At 37.8% G+C, this 18,544-nt stretch overlaps 1 protein-coding gene across 1 annotated transcript in view; it reads right to left on the bottom strand.

Annotated features, from left to right (window-relative positions):
* The window catches only part of MTHFD1L (methylenetetrahydrofolate dehydrogenase (NADP+ dependent) 1 like), a 159,746-nt gene that overhangs the window by 91,819 nt on the left and 49,383 nt on the right, over window positions 1–18,544 (bottom strand). Inside the window, exons 18-20 of the mRNA XM_050893993.1 lie at window positions 16,001–16,141; window positions 7,711–7,779; window positions 1,296–1,407 (exon numbers count right to left, since the gene is read on the bottom strand). Coding sequence (XP_050749950.1) covers window positions 1,296–1,407; window positions 7,711–7,779; window positions 16,001–16,141 — 322 coding nt within the window. The remainder of the gene's footprint in view (window positions 1–1,295; window positions 1,408–7,710; window positions 7,780–16,000; window positions 16,142–18,544) is intronic.

Raw genomic sequence — 18,544 nt, 5'->3', positions numbered from 1 at the left:
GTTCAACCTTTTTGTGTTTATTCAGAGAATACCAAAGTGACGTATTTCTTTAGGTTTTTTTTCAAAGTCAGTATGATCTACAACAGGTTTCCATCCTTTATTTTTTATTGGTATTAATTTTTGTTACTTAAGATTTCTGTAAGAAGATATCCCTCTAGCTTCTTGTTCACTAGTCAACAACTTTGTATAAGAAACCTTTCTATTCTCTATCTGTAAATATATAGGTTGATTCGTATAATAATAAAAAGTATATACATTCTATAATAATGCAAACAACTCCCCCATCCTTTCTATGATTACCAATGAATTTAAATAGAAACAGTACTTTCAAGTAATTTGGTTCTCTTCATGTAATTTACAGCAATATGTAGGTATGACATAAGCATATACATGTTTCTCTGCTAGTTTAAGGGCGCTAGCATAAGAAACCTCATGTTTCACATTACTGCACCTCTTCAAGAGCATTATTCCACAGGTACTCAAAGTTCAACTTTAGGATTAGCATAAGCCAACCTGGGTGTTCAGGACACAGAATGGAATGGCTGCAGCAGCGCAAAGGCGTTTACTACTGCAAAGTAGCACTGCCCCTTTCATTTTTTTAACTCTAAACAGACACAACAATTTTTATAAAAACTAATTCACCGTACAGCCACAAGTTTATTTTGCCTGCAACTGTAACAGTAAGTTCTATGTGTCTATTGTTGCTTGTGCAGGCTGAATTCTTAATATAAAAAGAGTCCATGCACCTACATGCTTTCACGGGAACATGAGGGCCTCATGGTGAGGTTTTACAATGCAGCTGGACCAACCTAATGGCTCATTGCCACCAAAATAAGGCAGTCTTACTCTTCTTTCTACTACCTTTTCTCTGCTGTTCCTCTGCACTGGCTCAGGGACACCTGACCCCGATTTGGCTGAGTTTGCTGAATTGGCAGAGAAATAATTCAGCAGGAAAAGGGAATGGTTTCTGTCTGTCTATCAAGAGAAGTCAGATGAATACTAATACAAGGAACTAGAGGACGCTTCTTTCAATGCAATCAGTCATTTAACTGGTTCAGCCATCTTGTGGAATCTCAAACACGGTGACAGGAACACTTGAGACAAAGGGCAGGTTGAGAGAAGAAGTGCTTTGGGTTTTTTACACATTCACTTTAAGATTATTTAAGATTATTATTAATATTAGCATAAAATGAAGTAGCATTCTTACCTCTCATTGCTATTTTACCCATTCACTCAAATCACTGTTTGCCAACTTACCAACAAACCATAATATAATAAACAAAATAATTACTTACCTACAAATCCTTTCTCTCCAACTAATTTAAGGGCAATTTTATCTGCCAAAACAGAAGAATTTCCATGTGCAATGTTAGCAAAAGGTCCAGCGTGAACAAATACTGGTGTTCCCTGAATGACAAAAAATACGTATCATTAATTTAACGGATAGGTAAGAACACAAGCTCAATACTCTTGCAGACTAATCAAGATTATATATAAATCAAAAGCACATATAACGAGTAAGCACTGTTAGATAATTCGGGGGGGTTAGGTACATCTCAGGTGCTTGAGAACCCATTCACTGAGAGGCCTAGGTATCAGAACCTGCTTCATTCACAGAAAGGTAACAGACAGCAGTGCAACCTGTAGGTAACTTAGACAACTTCTTGCCCAATCTTTTATTAAAGTTTCATATTTCCACTGCCTTAATGTTGCAGCATGTTATTCTGGCATACGTACTACAATCAGCACTAAGTGCATCGCTGCAGACGGTATACAAATAGAGCCCAGCTCCTGCCCTGCTCCATCCCTTACTGCTCCCGTTTTCCTCATCGACTGTAACTGGCATATCTGTGCAGGCAAAGTAGCCAGTGGAAGCAATGAGGGACCAGAGTCAATGGCTAAGGAGCTGGAGAGGGAGAAAGGAAGGGACATGGCTGGGGTGCAGCCGGGATGCTGATATACAATGGAAAAAGCATTCACCACTGCTGGCCAAGTGCCTGGGAGCCCCGGGTGCAGAGCCAAATTCCCCTACGGTAGACACTGTATAAATACACAAGGAAAGTAGACTCTGTAGCAGGGAGCAATCTAAAAAAGCAAAAGGATAGGCAAGGAGTTAACAAAGTAATGGCATAGGGAAATTTGTCAGATAGCAAGCAAATCTCAGCTTCCCTGTTACTTTTTTGGCAGGCATCACAAGGAAAGGAGAAATTAGAAAATTAGCATCTACAGAAAGGGATTAGGATTAGGTGAGATATATTAACCACTATCTTTTCTCCAAGTCAGAATATACAATCAGATGGAAGGATGTCACTTCAGCTGTCTTATTATAAAATACTTAAGCAAACAAATCCCCGTTGTTGTGTTAATGCTTTTAAAATTCCTCAGCTGGTTAAAGAAAAGCTAAGCAGACAACTTCAGATTATCTCCATCAATGTTCTTCACACATTCTGTAGTAGGAGCTACTGCCAACCCTCAAAATTTCAGGCAAGCTACTTTGCAATCTTCCTCAATTTTTGACCAGAAATAGCAATTAAGGAGGACAGTGTTCCACGGATCAGCTGCAGGCCACATCCAACAGCCCCATGAACCACAACTTGGAAACTATTAACCATATAATAAAAGCTGGTTGTTCCCCCCTCCACCAGTGTCTTAAGAAAACAACCTACATAGACAAAAATTTTCATGTTTTCCATAAAACACCAGAACAATTGGATTACAGTAGTGAAATACTTGCTACTATGGGAAACATTTTTGTGTTTCAGTAACACTGAATACAAATCACACAAAATATACCAACAACAAGCATCTGTTCTTATTGCTTCCTCTAGAAGTAATTATACATAATTAATTGTTTTGTTCAGAGCAAAGACAAGTAACTTGTTATCCACTGGCACATCAAACTTCAGGTTTGTTCTAATAAAATGGGATTTTTATTTTTTTTAATCAAGAGTGGAAAAAGGAGAATATGCATACATATGGGCAGGGGATATTCTCCAAAAAATGGACAATTAAGCTACAATCCAAAGACAACTCTGCCTCATACATCTTAGAGAAGAAACAGTGCAACAGGAGCAGAAAAAATAAATAAACCAGAAATCATGCCCTGTAACAAAAGGAATGATGTAGATTATCATCCTCATAACACACTGACTTCATAGTGTTTACTTGGGATTTATTTTTTTCCCTTGTTTTCTATCTGCTAATGACAACATACTGCAATATCAATTGGGGTTTTACATATTTATGCAAAAAATTTAACTTGAAATATGTACACCTTCAAAGCTTCTTACAGTATTTAGGCATCAATCTAATGGGAGGTGCTGTGTAAAATAAAAGATTACCCCTATCCCAAAGAGCTTATAACTTACACAAAATAAAATGCAAACCACTTCCAGCAACCTAAGTTTAAGTTTTACTTCCTTAAGTTTTACTTTTACTTTAACCCAGTATTTACCCTTCTGGCATTCAAATAAATAAGACTGCAGTTTTCAGCTACCAGATTGAAATCCATGGGGTTTATTCTGATTTGTGTTTTATTACTCACTAAGTTTAATTTTACTCTTCCAAGCCCTTAATTTCTCGTGGCAAGCAACTACAGGGCTGTTCTCATTAGAGCCCAACACACACATGGGCAGATGCGATGCATGGAAGCACAAACACGGATGGTGAGAGGGCAGCCCATCCCATACTGTGGCAGATATGCAGACAGGGTGCCAGAAGGGTCTTTCACAACATTCCCTGTGCAATTGTGCTTCCAAGAGTTCATCCACACGTCACGGATGGGGAGGAAATTTGGATTGTGGGGTCCGACATCCAGAATATCAGTAGTCAAGAGGCCCCCTGCCACTAACTTGAAAACCAAACACACTACTAAACCACTGGCATGGACAGATGCTCCCCTGGAGCTCTGAAATCCACCAGAAGAAAAGGAAGAGTTGTGTGAATAGTCTTTTTACAAGGGTAATCCTGAAAGAAAAATACAGTCTAGGTACTGAAGGGAGTGAACTCCAGCAGGATCTCGGGAGCCTCAGGCACACCCTGGAACAGGGACAACAATCTCTTCTCAGGCCAGCTTCAGTAATTCTGTGTCAGCCCATGCATCCCACTTGGCAGAGTGCCACTTATTTTCGTTACACTGTTAATAAACTATATGGAGAAACAAACAGTGGCACAGGGATGCATTCTGCTGACTGTTTTCAGTACAGGAAATTTTATTATCCAAGTTTTAGTAAAAGAAAATAAACCCTGAATGTCAATAAATATCTGAAGTTATCTGGCCGCTAGAAGGATGTTTATAATACTTATTACCATCCTCCCCTCATCTTTACTGTTAGTGGCACTTTAAATGTAACAAGAGCAGACCATCCCAGAGCAGCCAGCCTGCAACTACAAAGAGTTGTCCCATAGAGCAGCTGCTCTGTTACACATGGTATAAATAAATGCTAAACATTAAAGGATCAATTCACAAGGGAACAAATCTGTCATGACAAACATGGATAAACACTATGAAATCATTATGTACATTCCAAACAAAGCCATCTCAATTCTACAGCACTGGATATAAGTTCTACTGAAGCCTACATCTGTTGTAGGTGGAGTGCTCCACGTTTCCCATTTTGAGATTTTACTGTCATTCCTGCATATAAAACACTGTCAATCACTAACACCTTGAGGTGGCATGTCTGGTGACAGAGTAGCAGGGTTGTGATGGAAATCAACCCACCAAGAAACCTCTTTAAAAACCAGCGAATTAAATCACACACATCAATTCACATATGAAAAAAAGCACCGACACAAGTTGCCAGTTCAGTTCCACGCAGGACTGGCATTTGGTCACTTTTGATTTATGAACTTCTAAACCTCTTCTCCAGTGTATGCAGATGCCCATATAAAGCTGGTGCAAATCTACCAAGTAGGTCGTTCTTCTCCCCTTTCATAGGCCCTTAGAAGGAACTCCTCAGACCTCCACAGCTTAACACAATGCCCATCTACAGGCTCTTTGCCAGATCACAGGAGTGCAGCTACCTCTGCAAAACCAGACACTATCACTTACAAATTATGCCAAATTAACTGTCAGTATCAACTGGAAGTCATCCAGATCTTCTTCTCCCCCTCCTCAGGCAGTCTTTTTGTCATTCCCCAATACCAAAGTGATCTGGAAGACCTGCTTTGGTGAACAGTTTCATCCCTACTCACACTACAGGTCCATGGCACAGTCTGACCCGCATTTGTGTTCTCTGTAATTGTATTATTCTGTTTTTCCACCACCTGTGTGCTGTAGGATCATTTCTGATGTTACTGTTGTCAAGTCATGGTGCTGTTGCTAAAGGTCTTTACACTTGTAAAGTGTAAAGAACTTGTTCTCCCTGAAGGGATTAGGATATGTTGCCCAATTACTATTGGTAGCCTCTTTGGAAACTTAAGAGGTCCCTCTTCTTTTGAATGCTACTTATTAGGATTATTTCAAGTGTAATTTAGGCTTCAGTTCTCCTCATTTCTGGTTTGCGGGAAGAAAGACTTCCAATTCACATACTCATGAGAAATATCTCATTCCCTATAGCAGAAGAGACGTTATTACATCCACTACCTCAGAGTACGCTAGGATTAGCTTGTCTTAAAATCTGTCATGCTGGAGGACTCTAAACTCACAGGTAGATCACTGCACTACATTCAAGTGTGCAGGGCAAAATATCTTCCTTGTTCCCCTCCCTCCCTTTTTTTGGAAAAACTGAAGCTATTAAAATAAGCATCTCTTAAAGCTATTAACATGAATAATTAAAAATAATGAAAGGTATTTATTCACAAAATGGGATATGACACAAGCTTGAGGCTCAAGAACAGCAACAACAGCATGGGCAGTAACAGAGTAGGCCATTGCATCTCTACACAAGAGCGATGACACAGTCCAAGAGGCACACCTCAGTCAAAGCACAGCACTATCTTGGAAAAGATTCAGATAAGCTGGAGATTTCTGTTCTTGGACAGGTGACTCATATTAGCCAGCAAGCCAACAGGTATTCAAAGGGTGACAAAAGTTCGTCTTTGAGACTCACATGGCAGGAGTGGAGCATGAAGCAGTCTTCTCAGCTGTTTTAGTTTGCTATTTTAAAAGTAACTTTGTACGAAGAATTTTTGGGAAAAATATCCTCGGGTACTGTGGTCAGGGTCCTCCTAACAAGCAACAGTGTTTGATGAAAGTTGGCAGATGTTTCAGCCATAGCATAGATTAGACTAGAAAATAATACCACATAAAAGGCAGGAATTTTATTGCATAGACATGTGAATATAAAGAAATGCAGTGGAAAAAAAAAGCATGCAAGTCCCAGAACCAAATGCCTATCGATCAAAAGAAACTCTTCTGACATTTATAATTGTCTTTTAGAACACTACAACAAAACCACATTATTTTCTAACAGATATGCGAAGTGCAAATAGAGTGACGCAGACTAAACACTCAGAATCAAAGCTACCTTGTCACTGATGCTTAACGCACACAATGTTATCCAAGTGGTGATTTAATACACAGTTCTGGCCGTGACATTCTTGATCCTACGTGACCTCCAGTTTCTGCTATTGGATGTTACATTAAATTCTGACACACACATATATTCTTCATACAGCCACATGAAAGAATGGATGTTCTTTGCAGGAGAAAATAATTAAGATAGGTATAGTAAAACAACATAGATTTAATTCTATTCTTCTAATATTCCGTGAGAGTAGGAAGTTGTCCCCATCCAAACGCAAAAGCAAAAAGGTAGTTATCACTGACATGCTGTAGAAAATGAGACATTTTTACCAATCGGGGATTGCACTGGTATCTTTCTACATTCTTCAACTTTTCACCATACCAGGAACTGTTGTGAAATATTCCAGCTGTGTAATTTTGATGGTCAAACTTTCAATAATATACATTAATTTTTCTCCAAATGCATTTGTTTCCAAAACTGCTTCATTATTTCCCCATTTTTCTTCCTCCCTCTCCGCATGAATATTGCTCATCATTCAGCTTACTACTGAAAAGGCAATACTAGACTGCCCAGACACAAAGTTAGGTTGTACTAATTCTGCATTCTTTGAGCTGCTGGAAGAAAGCTCACTAGGGTAAGTGTAAAACATTCCTCTCATAGGCCAGCAAAGCTTCATTTAGTCCCTGAAGGCACTATGGCAAGATAGGGTGGCTGGGAGCTGTCTTTTGAAAAAGTGTAAACAGGCAAAAGGACCCTCCTGTGTTTCTGAACGGCACAAACTATAATAATAGAATGCCTCAGCGAAGCATCTACTTTCCACTCAAAATGCTGGGCTGTGGGAATCACCATGGGAACATACATATAAAGGAAATACATAAAAAGGAAACTTCCCTAGAAGAGCAAGATGGGAAACAGAAGAAAATCTATTACTTGGAAGCCCAACCTGCCTTCCAGCGTGCTCAGAAGCAGTTCAACAGTGCATTGCAGCTTGTTTGCAACACTAGGCAAAATTATGACTAAAGCCAGAGTCTCAAAGAAAGGAAAAACAACACCAAAAAGGTATAAATGCAGACAGAGTTGATTAGTTAACATACACAAATGAACATTTGCTAAAATGCCTTTATGGATTTGACCCTGGCTTGAATCTTGAAAGTTAAGTGCAGTCACTGGAGAGAAGCACAACAAGCACAATATGGAATTCGAAAGCCGGAGAAGGGCAGGCATCGTAAGCCATACTCACCTCTAATGTCTGCATTAGTGTGGGCTTAATTGCATCTTTCATCAAAACTGCCAAAGCACCTGTTACTCCCTAAAAAAAAAAAAAAAAAGAGTCCACATTTTAAGGAAGTCAATTCTAAGGTGCAACATTTCTGAGTTACACTTAAGCGTACAGTTAAAACAGGGAAAAAAACCTTAGATTACAAAGGAGAAAAAGAAAGTGTGCTCCTAAACCATAATGGATAAGCAGTGTTACAGTGTTGCATAAAGAATTTATTTAGATGTTACCTCAAGACTTCTAATATACTGTATTTACACAGACTGCCAGAAAGAGTAAAAATTTTGCTCTGAATACACTTAAAAGGCAGTAGGTAAATATTCTTTCTATTTCACGGAGAGACCAGAAACAGAGTTATTAAGTGATCAGCGTGAGGATGTTCATGGGAACAACAGACGAAGTGGAAGCAAAGGCCACTGAGACCTGAGGAAGCAAGAAGGTAATAACCTGCTAAAACTGCCTAAAGAAATGACAGATGTATTTCTTTCATGACAGAATCAATAGCATGAATCAATAGCTAGCAACAACCAGAACGAGTATTTTTCAAGACCTCTACAAATATATATGTAATAGACACAGGATGAAAGCAGACACAGACTTTACTAGGGGTAGATAATGAATACATCATGAGATTAAAAGTTAGAGGTGCCTCACTGTAATGATGAGAGGACAAAAGGAGCTGTGTGAATTGCTGCATTTTAGCTGTAAAAAACATTACTCCTCCCTAAAAATTTTGCTGGATAGTAAGTATAAATTTCACACTGACTGAATTTAAAATAAGAGAAAGTCATGACATCCCTCTACACTAAAATCCAATGCCCATTTTAGAAAAAACTGGCTATAGAGTGTGCACAGCACTATCAAACTATATGCAGAGTGCAATCTAGAAACCACAAGCATCTATTTCAATTTATTCCTAAATTACTTTGATTTTGAGAAGAAAATGTGTTTTGTTTTGAAAGAACTAGATCATGGACAGAAAAAAATGCAGTAGTGTTATAAGCAGTGGCTTCATTTGATTGTTTGAACAATCAAACTCTGTGTGAAAATCAGAATGACAGATGAGAGACATAAAAGTATGCGGTCATTACATAAGTACAGTATTTTATACAAATTCAAGTTTCCCCTTTCTAAGCATCACATCTGAACATAGACTTCAGAGGAAAATGAAGCAGAATATTTGGCCTTGCATAAAAACAGATTGAAACCAAAATAGTTTTGGTTTCTACTAAAGCATAGCAAGTGTTTCGTTGGAGGAGAGTGAAGGAAAGGATAGAGAGGAGGGAAAGATGTTTCTTCGCTCTTTGCATTTTGTAAACCTCCACTATCTACAAGCCCCAATAGACCCACAAAGAGGTAATAAGAAAAACTAGTAGCAAAAAAATATAGTTTTTCGTCTTCTGAATTAGTAAAGAATAAATTTCTGTTTCTTAATATGTTAATTTTAGAAGGTAGGATCAAAACGCAAGGAAACACAGAGCATGCCAGCTCTCTGTCGGAATGGCTGAGGCTCCATCACTTCCATAGAAGCAGCCTGGTGCTATGTTGTACCTATAGCCATCTACTCTCATTTGAATCCAAATCTGACAGCCTAAATACAAGGAAAAGGAAAATACGTTAAGAAGAGAAATGAAATTATTATTGCTTTTCACTTCTGCAGGCTCCTGTATAGCTACAGATTGGTTTAATTGGTTTAATCGGTAAGATTATAAACTACTTATTTTAGATAAAGAACTTAAAAACACAGAACAAATCTCAACAAACAATATTCATAAAGGTTCATTTAACCAGTACCCCATAAAAATTTCTGCTTTTAGAATAAAATGTAACTTCAGTATTTTATCAATAAATGAGTTTTCTTTTTAGGACCACGTAAAAATAACTGCCACTGCTACTGCCTTTGATTTCTTGTATTTTAGTAATTTGTGAAAGTCTTTCTAAAGTGGGTCTATTTCTTAGCATATTAAATTTTAAATCTGTTCAATATAACAATTTGCTTTATAAAACTGATCTGACTTACTTCCAAATCTGCAGCACTTACAAAATAAAACAGTGAATACCCAGTCCCAGCTCTACCAATTTAAAATGAAACGGAACAAATCTTAATCCCAGCAATTTCCTCATTAAACCCCAGTTTTTAATCCTACTAATTTATCAAAACAAATATATTCTTTTTCCTGTTGATCATAGTGCAGAATTAGAATTCATTAAAAAAAAAACCAACAGTTTGCAATATAGTTATTGAATAGATCTATAAGCCTGTTTTTTTCCTGCTGTTTGATCAATTCAGCAGCCAGCTGGGACAGAATTTCTCAGACCAGATGCACAGTTCTTCCCCTTCCATCCCCAGATGAAGGAAATTATGTTTGTCACTAGTTGCTAGCAACACAAAACTGTAACAGCTAGTTAAGTTGTTCGTCTTCTGTCTCACAGGAAGAACAACAATGTACACACACTAGTTAGGAGGCAATAGGTAATAGAAATATCTGAAGGAAAGGTTGGTTAATTTTACATTTTCTTCCTGTATCTCAGTTTTTCCGTCATCATATAGCATAAGCTATTCATCATTACACTAAAAGAGAAACAGCTGCTGATAATTTTCAGCGCACGAACACTGAGACAGTTTACAATCTTACCACGTAAAAGGCAGTTGTAATAGCTATTCAACTTTCTGGAGAAAAAAAGCCAAATGGAAAACTTTACATCAGATCTTCCAACTGGTCAGTGGCAAGGTTAACTCCCTGAGCAGCCACAGATCAGCCCTAACGCTCTTCTTGGGAAACCTGCCCAAGGACTGGCAAGGGTTAACTCATGCCGGCTGTAGCTATCCAATTAGGGGTTTCTGTTGTTTACTTCATGGTGGATGAAACCACCAGCTCATTCAAAGCAAGCGCAAGCAGCTATTTGCTGACCCAAGCCATGCTGACTGGAAAGAAGGCTTTGGGGGAGAATAAAAAAATAAAATAAAATCAGGATACCTTTTTCTCCCCTCCCCCTCCTAGACAATAATGGCTCAAACCCTCTCTCCTTTACTTTCTGATAGTTCTTCACCAATCTGATAAAAATAGTGAAGGAAAAAATACTTCCTATGCATTTTAACCTTTTGGGAAACTTCATCTATATTAGATATGCATTCTGGACACAACAACTCATTGTATATGAAGCTGAAAGCAAAGAAAAAAGATGCAAAGACTCCAATTAGCACACATCATGTCTATCTGCCTTCAACGGTTCCTGAACAGGTTTGGTGTCAACAACAGTCCTTAAAAGCTAAACAGCTAATAAAGTTTTCATATCTATCTGACACGACTCTGTCAGAATGAAGTTTTCGTTCCTTCATATCCCCAATCGTCCAAGCAGCCAGCAAACAACTCCCACAGCTCACTCAAAGTCCTGGATCTGATTCTCAAAGCTATTTAAGGAATCAGGTTCCCATTTCCAATTCAGAGAAGGTAGATAAATTTTTTAGAAAAGAATTAGAGGCTTAGACACTTACACACCAATTAAGTGTGTGAGAGTGCAAGGATCATTAGCTTTCCACTAACTCACTGTCAGAAGAAAGAAGTAGGATTCTGAATCAAATGTATATGGACACCCAACTCTCCTGGGCTCCCTCCTGGAACTGATCCCAACTACTTCTGAAAATAATACCCCTTCCATCTATCTACCAGCCGTTGGGGCAGGTATGCTCCCCAGGACAGCAAAGATCATAGAGCACAAAATAAACTAAACACGTGACACAGGAAAGGCAAACTTAGACGAAAAACCAAAATACTTTCAAAGCAGCTTCCAGTGGAGCAGTCTCTGAAGTCTATCAAGAGTGGAAATGAAAGCCAGCATTAGATGACAAGGAAGGTGATTGAGAATAACTACTGTGAAATGAATAAGGGTTACACAGACTGAAGGGCAGAGAAAAGCCCTTTTCTTTATAAGAAAAATAATGAAGTACTTGTAACTTCCCTTCATTTGAAACTACAGTCTCTAACAAAATAATATTTTTCTGCAATATCAGTTCTGTAAAAAACTAAACCCTAAAACCGTAAGCTGAGAAGAACTGCAACTACTTGCGTTTAAAGTGAAGTGTGTACACAATGTTTCTCATGAACCAGAGAACAAAATATATTCAGTTGACAGATCATTTATAAAAGTAAATAGGAAGCTATTTTTTTTGGTCCTGGAATTATTGAAATCTAACACCATGGCACAGAAAGTTAGCTGAGAAGAAGTCTTATTTAAAAAAATAGTGACATATTTATTTAACATTTTTTATAGCTGCTGAAATACTGATCTAGGGCATACATACCCATTTAATTTCACATAAAGATATGGCATGTGTCCATCAAAATTCTACTACACTGTAAAAGCCAAAAAGCAATTCAGTCTTCAAAATACTGTACAATGAGCACCGCATTTTGGCGAAGACTTCTGTATGTTCCATTACAGAGGATAGATATTTAATCCATTACTCTTGTGGAAGGAGCCTTCTCAATTCATGAAATATTCAATTTATCTTTTTTCTATTATTCCTAGTCTGCCTCTGCATCTGGTTTATATCTGCCAATGTGTATTTTAGGTTTTACTATTGTATTATTATAAATATATTGCATATAAAGCCAAAATTAAGAGCAATTGTGTTTTTGTGAAGTATATTGTGTGTACATCTGGAAACAAATCACAGAGAAGGGTTTAGTGGTTTTGGTTCACATAGATTTCAATGAACTAAAGACTACTGTCAAACACTTAAACTTGCATAAATTCAATTCGGGTAGTATATATAAAACATGAACCCCAGAATTTTTGTAAGTGACAGGTAGGACTGACCACCACCCATTATTCAGGCTGTGTGGTACTTCCCATGATAAAGCTGCCTTTAAAATTTGTTAAAACTATATACAACTGCAGTTCTTTGGGGTAAAATGTTCCATGTCAAGTGGTTGTGATAGATTCAAGCTTTTAAACTTGATTTTGTTTTATGAAAATTTAAGTCAAAATGATTGAACTGTTCTTGGATTGAGAGCATGTGAAAACCATGTATATTGTTTTTTCTAGGTTCACTTGTCTTGAGATCTTTCCTTTCTGAGCTATAAAGCTTTACCTCCTCTCTGACTCTGACTTGAAACAAGGATGAAAATTCAGGAGGAGAATGGCTTCACATCAAACCTCTTACCACATCTGAAAATTTGCTCAAGATATAAACCTTGGTAAAACAAAAATTACAGTTCACAGATACTCATTAGTGAATGCTTAGCTTTGCCCTATCCTGCCCAGAAAGCTTTAGCTGCAATCTAGGGTGTTCTTACAGCCCAGGGGGTAACAACTGTATCTACAGTCTGCACCAGGCTGGACCAGCTCTGGGTCTGGACTCCTGGACAACAAGAAAAAAATCTCTTCTGCTGGATCGTACAGGAATCCTCCTCTAACACATACAAGGAAGAGATATCACCTGTGCAGTCCAAATGAAGAGGGGTCAAAAGCTGGGCTTGCAGAAGAATAGTAACAATATAGGCAGCACAAGCAGCAGCGGAAAGAGTAGATACTGCATTTAAAGTCTAGAAACAGTACGTTTAGTTGCAAGCTGTTCAAACAGACTGATCACCTGTGGGAAGAAACCAGGAACAGAGATGAAACGCTACCCAATAGAATTGAAATGTCTTCTTTGTACATATGAATTATGACATGGTATGGTCTTTGATTATACAACTCCTGCTATTGTTTCCAGACGATTCAACTTCATACAGCACACTTTCACAAGTGCAGTACAGTTATTCATAAGCTCTCTCTTGTACAAAGTAAGCAGTATTTAATTTGATAAAGAAATCTTAAGAAAACCCACTACTAATTTCCTTTTTTGACATTTCTTAAATCCCAACACCACAGCATCTGACTTCTTCACCAATATTAATAGATCTGCAGAAATGAAGGATTGTTACTGTTTTCAGAAGAGAAACCAGCACATACAGGGATCAAACTCCAAAGTATTCACCACTTTTGGATGCTTAACCTGAGACAACACAAAATAATTTCTCCTGGTTCAAAGTTCTTGATGGTGTTTCACTCTTTCCATAGATTTCAGCTGTTTAGCTCCTGGGGATCAAGCCAGATTGAGGAATGCATAACTCCTCATGTACTGTAAGAATCAGTTTGCATGGACACAGCATCACACATAAGCTTTGTGAAAAACACAGGAATAGAATTCAACTCTCCACAAAGGCCCTTTTCTGCCTTAACCATGAAATCACCTTCCTATTCTTCCCATAGTTCTCATCCTCATTTGTAACACACTCCACAACAAAGGAGGTAGGAGTTTCTGCACTTCACAGTCATGACATGCACCCAAGTCCTCCCTGTGCATGGTATGAAGAAGAGAACCTGCAGAAGAAAAAGAATGCAGCAGCATAGCTGCAGATGGTCATAATACATATCCTTGACATTTTGATGAATTTTTTTTTTTTCTGGGCAGTTCTTCTATTGTATAATATAGAACATTGCTTTAAAGAAGAACTAGAAACATATGTTCAGCGCAAGTGACACTATCAAATGATTGAGACGCTAAGCATAGGAAGTTTGTTTAAAAAAAGGCCAAAGAAAACCGAATTAGTAACAGACATTTTGCTGAGCTCTACTTTCATTTTAGGGACACAGTGGAAAAATTTTGAAGTCCTTTGTGCTGCTGTTCATAATTTCAGTCCTAACATTGTATTTCCACAGAGCAACTATAGATGAAACAGACTACGGAAAAGCAACTGCTTTCATTTATCAAGCTGATTAGCATTAAGTGGTTGAAGACAGGTTAAATATTTTGAAATATTAATATACTAAAGTACCTACATACAAAAGTAGCATCAAGATTAAAATAATGTATTTCAAATGTAGTTTTAATTCTGACACTGAATTATTTTAAAGTTTTTGCATATGCATTATAAGGTAACTCATTCTCCACTCCCCTCCATTTGGCCAAGACAAAGTTATGCAATTGAAAAGGAAAATCAAAACTTCAACAGCTAGAATATCAAATGCAGTTCTTCATGTCTCCTGCATAACTGGGAGTAGTGGATTTGCTTTGAATTTTAATTATGACTATACTTAGAAATTTTGGTACCCTTATCTTAACTTCAATCTTAAATCCAGGCAAGCTAAATATTACGTTTTCATTTCCTTATTAAACTGGAATCCATTAAGGCTGTGAAGGTCTTCCTGGCTCGTGGATTTGCTATCTTTGCTGACAAGGCAGGACACTGGTTCCTTTGCTTATTCTGAAAGTGCGGTAAGTTTGTACAGATGTCCACATAAAAGGGACAAACAGGAAAAAACACACATAGTCTGTGTGATACAGACAGTCATTGCCAGCAGGGTGGCATGAAAGCACGGCTCCAAGACATATCACAGTTGCTATAAGGATATATTTAGATGACAAAAAAGCATAAAAGCAAAGCATTATCATATTTATTGTATTTAGGGTGTGCTGTCAATCTGCAATATATGAACTTAATTTGGCAATTAGGCTTCAGAATTCAAGTAGTGTAATGTTACAGTAAACCAGTGCCAATCACAGTGAGCCTACTCCTGGCATACAGCTGGATTGCAACGGTTAACTGGTAGCTTCTGGCTGCACCAGAACCTGCCATACACAAACATGTGTGAGCTTCCAACCACTGTTTACTGACTCACAGCCTGGCTATAAGGGCTAGAATTTGATATAAAGGAAGAACACATTGACTTCTTTCAGAAGCTGAAGTAGGGAATGAGGAAACAGCAACTAACTAATGAAGGTAAGGAAGAAAAAGTCTTAATGATGTGAAGAGATAATCCTGTCCCAAGCACTATCAGCAACATACAAATTAACAATAGCTTGTTTCCATTCTGATTTAGTGGTATAAGCATTCATGTGGTAACTATCGTTGTAACATCTGAGCATGCTTTACAAGTACAGTAGCAAACATTACCAGCTCTCTCAAATAGGAGCTCGCACTCTGACTCCCTCCAGCACCAAATTTGTCTTAAGAATTGCAGAAAACTATCCAAGTAGGTTATGGAGACCAGAGACTTCCTGAACCAGATGTTACCAGAGTTGGAGAAACGAGTTCTACATCTTGTTCTCATTGTGAGCAAGTTTTGGCCCAGAAGAAGATCTTTCTTCGATATCTGACTGTGCTGTTCAAAGCAAAATCCTTGGCATGCATCTGCCTTTTTAGTGCTTCAAGAGGCAAAACAAACGCATCAGAGGTTATTCACAGGTCTACAGCACTGAACATACCAAATCCTCTGCTGTTACTGGTTCTCCTTTCTTGTCATTAGCCACCACCATTTTCCCCAGTCTCTCCTTCATATCTTGAAGGCTGGTAGTAAGTGCCAGGATGGCCATAATTTCACTTGCAACAGCAATATCAAACTGAGCCTGTAAAATAGAAATAAGAATCATGAACCAAATCAAAGTCAGGTCAAATACTCACAGGGAATCATCAGGAATAGACTCAGGAAAGACAGATTTCACACTGGAATTCAAACAAGTTCTAAATTGTAACCTACAGTTTTTGAGATTACTCAGACTAGAGTAACTTCAAACACTTTGTTTATATTCCCTCATTAACGTTCTCCGTTACACTTCATTTACTTGGGGACCAGTCTTGCAGAGTACTTAGCCCCTTGGCTCACATTATCCTCAGCAGAAGCTCCCTGAAGGACCAAGAATTTTTTTTTGTGGCAAAAAAGAAAATCACCAGATGTGTTTTGACCTTCACTGGCATGAGCACAGCGTTGTGGTTTGTTTTGTTTTTTTTTCTGTAATGCTCTCCAAAAGTTTTTTATTCTGGTTTCAAAAACATTCTTGTTACATTTGATCATTCTTTTTCTACATAAACTCAAAATTTAGAGTCTATGCTGCTAGGTCTTATGCTTGACCTATGATAATGTAAAATATATCTTGGCCCTCCTTTTTTTTTTAAAATGAATTAATATATAAGTTAAAAAAAATCCAAGAACTATATGTGGCATCAGTTCTATTGCTCTTGTAGAAATACATCCATACTGTGCAGTATTTCAGCACAACGTAAGCTGTGGTCCTTACCTTTCTTTAAGAGCTTGCAGTATACATTAGCAGTATTTCTACTAATTTACTATTAGTAAAGCTCACGCCACATGCTGTCAGACCGTAAACAGAGAAGAAAGGCAAACTCACTAATGTATTATGTGATAGGAATGCAACGTTGGGGGTGAACAAGAACTGCAGCTTCTTTAGTAATCTCTCCATCTCCAGCAATTAAAGTTTATACAAAAATTTAGCGATTGACATCCTACTGCTATCTATGTAAAAAAAGCCCCAGGATTGTTTCTATGTCAGACCTCTACCAGATGTATCCCATACTGACCCATACCAGAGGAATCTGTTCAAACTGAGAGCTTTGCCTGTTTTTAAGAAGCATCTACATAGAGAATTGTTCAACATATGCCTTACCACTCCTATCCATTTGCCTAGTACTTTAACAGCTTCTGCCCTTTATTAACCTATGTTCCTGCTTTTAGAGTCTGTCTTGACAGCTACAGCCCAGAGCAGCCCTATTCAGGCTGACTTCTATGTACCTGCATGTTTAGTCAAAAGTTCTGAAGGCACCTGAGCACTCTTCTGCATTGGGCACAGACAGGGAGAAATACATACCACAGAAAACAAAAAATAATCCTGTAATTGAGATTTTCAGCATAGGGATTCAAATGAAATGCTGAAGTTACAAAGCAGATTTTCTGTATTGCCTGGAAGCAGTTCTATACATAACAGAATAGCTGGGTAGACAATGAACATCATTAGCGTTACAATGACATGGACACTACTATCTTTTCCGAAGTTAAGAATGTCACCGGTAAGTGACTGCAGCATATGTAAGACAGGAAATAAGCCTGAGAAATCTATGCCCAACCCATATAATGGAATATTATCTAACTTTATCAGAATGTTTATCAGGAGACCAAAAAAAAGTTTTTATTGTCATTTTTTCTATATAAACCCAAAAGGACAGGAAAACAATCCCAGGTAGATGCTCAAAGAGTGACATAATATTTAATTGAAAAAACAGGCAAAAAGACTGTGGTAGCAGGTGCTATTTTAACTCCAATAACCTTTATACACCTATAAAGTGCTGACAGAAGCCTTAGCTGTAAAGTCAGTTCTCTATTGATGAAAGGATCCACCCACATGGATTCAATTGCAGAATCAAGGGCATCAGTCATGTAATACTCTTTAGAAACCACAGCATCCCTGTTCATTAAAATGCAGACTTTTGTGCCTGCTGTGTTCTGCCATTTTACACAGGTGTCATTGATTTTAAGAGTGCTAGAACATCACTCCAAATATTTATAAAATAAATCTGTTAACTATGAAGTCCTGTTTTCTCTGTCTCTCCGGCTAGGCTCTGAAATGAGTTTTCCTAACTGTTAGCTCTATTTCTCAAGTCACTAAGTCCATGCTAAAATGTGAATGGATATGCATCAGTCCAACATATCAAAATTGAAAGCATCAAGGTCATTTTAGCCAAAATAGTACAGAAGCAACATTTGACAGCCATATGTCAACTAGTACTCTACAATAAAACAACCCACATTTAACTCAGCAGTATAATTACTGTGGTAAAATGCTGCACAATAAGGCTGGCAGAACCTGGCTCAAAGCTAATAATCACATTGAGTCACTGAAACAAATCTAAACATAGGAAAACGTCTCAAGTGAAGGAACTTGTACCAAGTATAATATTTTGCAGTCCCAGCCTATTATCAGAGATGAGTATTAGCTAATATTGAGTTTTCTGTAAGT

This window comes from Gymnogyps californianus, chromosome 3 (assembly GCF_018139145.2).
Source record: "Gymnogyps californianus isolate 813 chromosome 3, ASM1813914v2, whole genome shotgun sequence".
Taxonomy (NCBI): domain Eukaryota; kingdom Metazoa; phylum Chordata; class Aves; order Accipitriformes; family Cathartidae; genus Gymnogyps; species Gymnogyps californianus.
This window is presented reverse-complemented; position numbering and strand designations above follow the sequence as displayed.